Raw genomic sequence first — 8,040 nt, 5'->3', positions numbered from 1 at the left:
GTACCTCCCCCTGGGCTTCACCTTGCCTTCTCATTCCAAAACCCGATAGCACCTTTCGTTTCTGTACCGATTATCGTAAGGTGAACCAGGTCACTGTCTCAGACTCCTACCCTTTACCTTTGATTGAAGATATAATAGACAGCATAGGCTGTGCAAAATTTATAACTCCATTTGGTCTTTTTCAATATTTGGTTATGGCGTTTGGCTTTTCTAATGCTCCGGCCACATTCCAGAGGGCAATCAATTGCCTGATTCAGGACCTAGGTGGGACGTTCGCCTACCTGGATGACCTGGTGGTGGTGTCGGACGGCTGGGACGAACATCTGGTGCGTTTGGAGATACTGTTCGCACGACTGCAAGAGACTGGATTCACCATAAACCTGGCTAAATCTGCTTTTGGCCGGGCCTCAGTGACTTACCTGGGACATATCGTTGGGCATGGTATGGTGAGACCCAAGGAGGCAAACGTTAAAGCCATCTTGTCCTTCACCACTCCAAGGACGAGGAAGGAACTCATGCGCTTCCTGGGGATGTGCAGCTACTACCGTTGGTTCTGCAGCAACCTCTTCAGCGTGGCCGGACCCCTCACAGACCTTACCAGTTCTGCGGTCCCTTACATCTGGAACCAGAGGTGCGACCAGTCTTTCCACCGCTTCAAAGCCTTCCTTGCCTCCAAGCCTGTAGTCCACCCCCCTGACTACACCTTGCCCTTCCATCTGCAAATCGACGCTAGCGGTGTCGGAGTGGGGGCTGTGCTCCTACAACCCGACACAACCACTGATGTCCTTCACCCTGTGGCATACTACTCCGCCAAGTTGAAAAAACATCAGACCAACTACTTGACCATAGAGAAGGAGGCCCTAGCTCTGGTGTTGGCAATAAAGAAGTTTGAATGTTACCTCCAGTCTTGCCCACAAATAACCCTAGTCTTCACCGACCATAACCCACTCACGTTCATCCAACCCAACAAGACCTCCAACCAGCGAATCCTACGCTGGGCTCTCCTCACCCAGCCCTATAATCTACAAGTCCGGCACATAAAGGGGGTGGACAACTTGATTGCGGACTCCTTATCCCGAGCTCCAGTGGAAATGCAGCAGCTACTCTCCAGACGCACCAGGTGATCACCTCCTTCGCGCCCACACTACGGAGGTCTATGGAGGGGGGGTGTGTTACGAACCACGCCATCAATTGTCATGATCTACCTACCCAGCACTACGAACCACGCCATCTATTGTCCTGATCTACCTACCCAGCACCACGAGCAACGCCATCTAGGGACGAAACCCGAGTATGACTAGTCTTAGTTACCACTCCGGGGTTTCCCTTCTCCATATCCTGGTTGTTGCGTCACCTCCTCCAAGTCTTCCTCATCAGCTCCAGTTCGAGGAAAGTTCAGTTCACTCTGGGAAGTGACCACAGGATCTCCTATCCTGGAAACCTACGGCACAGTGACTACCTACCGTCTTCTACAATACTCAGCCTTTCTCGTCAGCCATCTCAGCTCCGCACTTAAGTATTTGTAATCTTATATTGCCTCCCCACCTCCACCTTGCTTCAAATTATTGTATGTTGTATAAATATGTATATACTGTTAATGTTTAGGTTAAGTATGGTTAAAGGTAAATTATAGAAAGTTGAATATTTTGTTAAGGAATTTATGGTACTTTATTATACACAACTAAAACTCACATCCTTTGTCTACCCTTTTATAGTCCGATTGTCTGTTTTTTTTAGTGTTGTTGCCTGTTGGGATCTGGGTAGACTTATAACTATATTCTAAATCCCCAACTCGTAACAGTGTGCTCCTTTCCAGAATGTCCTGCATGTACTGCATGTGTTTCTCGTACAATTAGCATAGTCACCGGGTGATCACGTGGGATCAATAATGGCCCATCATGTGTAGTCGCTCATTCACGGTGCCACCTTCTTCCAACCCTCATCAGGCCATCTTCAGATATGCATGGTTCTAGTCTAAACGATAAAGTTCACTCGGGCGTGTCAATCTTTTCTTTGCAATGAACCTCATTTCTTGTTGGTACCACTCTCTCTGTATTACTCTAAAAATTGCTGTCTTGGCTTGGCGTAACTTTGACACACTTAACTCGGTGATATTTGCTGCTCCCGTTTTATCTTTGAAGACGTTGGTAACTCTCCGAATCCAAGCTATTCCTCTTTGAAGCTGGAGCCAAGAAGAGCACTTTTCCAACAGGGACTGCAAGGGTTCTTTGGTCCTGTCTACTATGGAGGTCAGTGAAGTCACGTTCCCTTTCACTTCAAGATCGCCCTCGAGCTCCATGTCAACCTGCGGTGCCTTTGGCCAATGCTCAGGAGGTAGCCTTATAAACCTTGGACAACGACATTCCTCCAGCATCTGAGAAGCGGTTACTCCTCGTGTTGCATCATCTGCCGGGCTTTGCTCTGAGCTAACATGTCTCCATTGCCTCATGTCCGTGACTTCTCTTATAGCCGACACTCTGTCTGCAACAAAGGTGTGGAAGCGTTTCCCAGCATTACTAAAATACGAGTACTTCAACACTATCTTACTATCAATCCAAAACACAAAGTTCACCAGTTGTACACCAAGTTCATGTCGCACTGTTGTGTCAGCATGTGCTGCCAGTACGGCGGCACAAAGTTCTCGCCGTGGTATGGTTTGTTGCTTTAAAGGTGTTAGTCAGGCTCTACGACACACAAAGGAACAGTCAATTCTTCCTTCCTGGTCTAAAGTCCTCAGGTAGGTGACAACTGTATAAGCTGATTGCGATGTGTAGCAGAAATGATGCAATTGAGCAGAGCAGTGCGGCTCAGACCAACTTGTGTATAGCAGCGTGGAATCTGGAAATCCCGCTGCAGTTTCAGGTCTGACAACCAACACTGTCACAAGACTAGGTTGTGGTCAAGAAGAGGCATGTCCTGCTTTTCTTGTCTCCTGCACTCGTTCTGGAAGATGATCTTTGCCTTGATGGGAAAAGGACAGATGAAACCCAGCGGGTCAAAGGCAAAGCTTACAATGCTTAGAAGCCCCCTTTTTGATATAGGCCGTATTTGGACCAGCAAACTGGTCTTTTTCCAAATTCCACATCACTCCCAGGGCCCTCTCTGTGGGCAAATTGTCCTAAGTGAAGGCCACTTCCCTGATACCGGTGTGCTGCTTTTCCATGGGAATAGTGCCAAGTACTCCTTTGTGATTACTTATCCATTTTGTAAGCTGCAAGAATTCTTGCAGCTGGTTTGCCATGGAAATTGCTTCTTCAGTATCAGTAACAGATACAAGCAAGTCGTCCACGTAAAAGCTCTCTCGGGGAATTCTGAACCAAGATCCTGGATAGTTCTCTGCAATGTGTTATGTTATAACTTATCAATTTGAATTATTTTAAAGATTAATATACTAATGAGGGTGCAAAAAAAAATGACAATGCAGTACATCTTAAACATGGGTTCAATTACATCCCACTCTTTATTCCAACAGTTCAGGAGTGAAGGTTTGGAATTATACGCATTACGAAAGATTTGAATAAAATTTAATAACAAAAGTTTACCATAATAAATGTGTAGGTTCCATAAAATAAATTAAATCAAGAGAATAAAGAATAAACATGATCCTTAATAAACAACTACTATTGGTACCGTACATAAACAATAAACCACCCTACAACACAATAATTAATTGCACTTTACACACCATGAATAATAATCGAGCAGCACTGAATTTAATACTCAACTAAACCCCATTTGCAAAGGTATCCGCCACTGACAAACTGAGACATCTTCATACTCCCAAGGCCAGCCAGTGACTGACAAAGCTCCATATAGTGGGGCAGCTAAATGCCATTTTTCAAGAGAATCGTGCAAATGGTGATACAAGCACCAAATTTGGCATGGTAATTCTCTCATGGTTACTAGTCAAGTCTGCCTGATTGGCCATTTGAAAATCCAAGATGGCGGCCATTTTTAAAGATGGCCGCCATATTGACCTTCAAAAGTTGATTTTTCTTATAGAAATTGATGTAGTTGGTCAATCTGAGTGATCTTGCTGTCGATATGAATGTGTTCAAGCGTGCTCAGATGATTTTTTATAGTTTTAAGTCCATTGTAACATTTTTATCCACATAAAATAACACTTTTAGTTAAAAAAATATAACAAAAAAGAACTTACGAAGAAAAAAAGTACTCACTATTAGCACTGGTTCCTGTGACTTCTCTTGACAGTAAATCTCTGTGCATTTACTGCTGTTCACATATGCAGCTGCAAAGTGCTGTGGAGAAAAGTCCAGAGCAAAAGCATTTGCATATCTGGTTGCAGTCAATCTTACAGGAACAATTGGTCAGCTCCTGACAGCATGTCGCATTTGGGGGAAGAGTCGTCCAACGTATCTGCCATGCCTCTCCCTTCTGCGCAACATCCCCAGTTGACAGGACTGCTGGTTTATGGATTGGAGATTGTTGCCAGGACCCAGATGATACCAGCCTGGTAGGCATTCCGTCTGAGTGGCTCACACTCCTCACCAGCCTGCTCAGGGCTTGGATGTTGGAAGATGGACACACTGGTCCCATGGAAGGACGTTTTGGCTGTAGTCGCAGTGGGGTTGTGGTCAATGTTGTCCACTGCTGAAGTCGTGAACAACTGCTTCCTCAAGATTGGTGGACACACCACTCCATCTTCCACGTACTGGCATACAACTGCTTCTCCTAGCTGGGCTGATAATTGTAGAACTCTGTCATATGAAATGCTGACCCCATTTTCATGCAGCATGTCGATGAGCTGCCTGTCCTAGCCGGTTAAGTGCTGATTCTGTCTAAGTTAATGAGGCCGGAACATTTATATTATATTGGGTTTTAGTAGCGAAACCCAATTGTCTGTTATTCTTTTATTTTAGAACTACTGAGGATACAGTTCCAAAGTGTAATTCAACCGTAACTTATCACTGTAACCATGAGTGTTAAGAGAAGAACGGAGCTATGTAAATAGACCTGCTAAATACATCCAATCTGTGTGATGGGTTGAGTAAAAATGCCAATGAGTAGTGACTCATCGAGGGAGAATGGAATATGTACATCGTCCTCCCTCGATGGAAGACGGAACCATCCACAATGGCTCTCAAATAACGTCTTCCTCTAGTCAAGGATATCAAACTACTGCCCGGTTTAGGTGGCCAGGGAGCCGGCTACTTAATGCCTTAACTCAGCACAATATGACGCAGCTTCCCTCTGGCCACACCTTATCAAGTGCTCTGAACATGTCACCTCATAGCTAGTGAAAAGTTACAGGGGACGATAGAGTATATAATTCAAATATAATTAACCTATTTATACAATGCTTCTGTTTATGAAACAGGGGCTATTACTTTGCTCGGTCACCTACCATCCAAGCTCCACGAGGACTAAACTAAATTCGCAGATAAACATCCTATGCATAAGCCTAAGCATGTTACAAACATATGTGTTGACACTAAGCTGGGGACTCTGGAACTGTAGGTTTTTCACCAACTACTGGGGTCCTAGACTTAAGTGTCTTACGGGCTAGTATCTTATGTACAATGGCAAAATTGGATGATTCTGACTTAAAACACAAACATTACTGCCAATATCAACACAATAGTGGATATAGCTAACTTGGGTAAGCAAATCCCGTAATAACATGGCAGAAATAATCTTCGTCTACATCGTGTTTAAGAACGTACCTCCTTAGCAATGTGCAACTTTTGCGACTGTAATCACGCTAAATAAATGAGTGTGTGGTGCTATAGACTCTTCCTACGAAATATTCACATTTGCGGAGAGAAATGGTACTAAGTTGTGAAGGGTTCTACACGGTATGGCTGAAAATTTACAGTCTGATACTTTACTATAGAACTATCATATTTTTATTTTGAGAAGATGTATCTATGACATCATTAAAACATGTAGTTTGAAAATTACAGTCTGTGATACTTTACTGTAGAACTATCATAATTTTATTTTGAGAAGATGTGTCTATAACATCATTAAAATGTGCTGTTTGAAAATTATGAACATTATTATCCTTCCTGGGATAAAAAAAAAAGTCCGCATTTTCTATGTCTAAGGTTTGAATTTTTTTTTAGATACAAACCAAAGAAATGACCTTGTCCATCCATTTACAGGAAATTGATAAAAAATTATAGTTAAAATAATTAAAGTATCAATAGCTGAACAGGTGAAAAATAAATACTGGAAATTATATTACGTCAGTATATATTAAATTAAGTAAGACACTTACAATAATTGATATAACATACATGATGTCCTATCAGTGTAAAGTTATGTTGCGAACATGTAAATGTGTGTATATATTTAATGAATGCCTAAATACTACCTATTCCTTGTAGGCTTGATTGAAGAATCATTTCTAGAATTTCTTGAAAATGTGAAATTGTTGCCGCAATCCCGTAGACTTGCGTGTGTCACTCACAGGCGACACAGCTGATGCTTAGGCCGGTGACTGGGTCAATGTCCACGAAAATCCTGAGTACAGCAAGCTGCTGCTCCCTGTCAGTGAACTCAAGGACTCTGGGGTTCACTGGGTACACTAGTGCGTCCACCACACCATACCTCAGAATGCTGAGACCATCTCTCGTGATCGGAGATGTGTCATCACTAGGGGGGTGCTGGGGTGCTGGTAACTGGGGGTTACTCACGCCATACGAAAAAATTTTGTTGACAGAATGTTGATTGATGAGTAGTCACAACAACTGCAGTCACGTCCTGTCACACCCTGGGCAGTGAATGAATCATTTGCAGAAACTAATGTTCTTCTCAGCTTACAGGATTGATGCCATAATTCAGCAACTATCACTAACTCAGTATTGGTTATCGATATAAAAAAAAAGATTTTGTACATCATCTTTGGATGACAAAACACAAATCACTCAACGTATAACGTCTCACTATGGGATACTATTATTTTACACGTTGGGAAAATATAACACGTCACTGTTTTTTGTTTTTTTTCTGGTTTCGTAAAACACTTATGACTTGTTATGTAGAATGTGTATATAGACCTGAATGTTGTTATCCGTTACTGATTTTCTATTGTTGTAATAGATGTAACAGTATAACGGTTTCTTCGTAGATTCTTCTTCCTTGTAGTAGTAAATGTAACACAAATATCAATATCTTTGATTGCTATTTCATATTTACGTTCCATATATGGGTTCTTCTTTTTTACCAGTATACCACAGTAACGGGGAGAACATAATATCTCTACCTTTACCAACTGTGTATATGATGAGATGACTGTTAGTGTGATATAATAGTTACTTGTGAAACTGTCATATATGTAACAACCTTCCTGGGTTGTCACCACTTGTAATAATCACTTGAGAAGTTATTTCGGATGGAGTTCCAATGTGTATCACCGTAGGTTCATCACTGTAAAATATCTCAATGTAGCTAACGAGATGTTAATAGGAGATTTAACATGAGACGGACGGAGGCTATTTTAAATAGCTCTGCTAAATACGTCCTGTCGATACGATAATTGAGTGAGGGTGAGTAGTGACCCATCGAGGGAAAATGGTAATGTATCCGTCATCCTCCGTCGAGGGAAGACGGAGCCATTCACGATGGCTCTCAAAAACGCCTTCCTCTCGTAAGTGCTGACGAACTATTGCCCGCTTTAGGTGGCCAGGGAGCCGGCTACTTAATGCTTTAACTCAACACAATATGACGTGGCTTACCGTGGGCATACCTTATCATGTGCTCTGAACATGTCACCTCATAGCTAGTGGAAAGTTACAGGGGATGATAGAGTATATAATTCAAATGAAATTATCCCATTTATACAATGCTTCTGTTTATGAAACAGGGGCTATTACATGCCTCTTTCTTGTCTTACCAAACACAGACATGCCGATGAAGATAGCAAAGGTTTCTCATGGTCCGTGGAGTATCTGTGGATTTGTATTCCTACCTTGTAGTCGGCAAAGCAGTTGTACTGTAAGAGCTGTGACATAGCAAGGTCAGACTTCGATGCACCATGCTGGAGTTGGGATTTGATATCTGCACCATGTTCGATCA

At 42.5% G+C, this 8,040-nt stretch overlaps 1 protein-coding gene across 1 annotated transcript; it reads right to left on the bottom strand.

Annotated features, from left to right (window-relative positions):
* Window positions 1-1,969: 1,969 nt before the first annotated feature.
* LOC121871145 lies at window positions 1,970-2,449 on the bottom strand. The gene has a single exon (XM_042373287.1). It carries the CDS (start codon window positions 2,447-2,449, stop codon window positions 1,970-1,972), a length of 480 nt encoding a protein of 159 aa, XP_042229221.1.
* Between the last annotated feature and the right edge of the window lie 5,591 nt (window positions 2,450-8,040).

The sequence above is a fragment of the Homarus americanus genome, unplaced genomic scaffold (genome assembly GCF_018991925.1).
Source record: "Homarus americanus isolate GMGI-L3 unplaced genomic scaffold, GMGI_Hamer_2.0 scaffold40565, whole genome shotgun sequence".
In the NCBI taxonomy this organism is placed as follows: Eukaryota; Metazoa; Arthropoda; class Malacostraca; order Decapoda; family Nephropidae; genus Homarus; species Homarus americanus.
This window is presented reverse-complemented; position numbering and strand designations above follow the sequence as displayed.

Bases quoted from the DNA above. Each gene is read 5' to 3' on its own strand.
- LOC121871145 (XM_042373287.1), bottom strand. From the start codon at position 2,449: ATGAGGCAATGGAGACATGTTAGCTCAGAGCAAAGCCCGGCAGATGAT.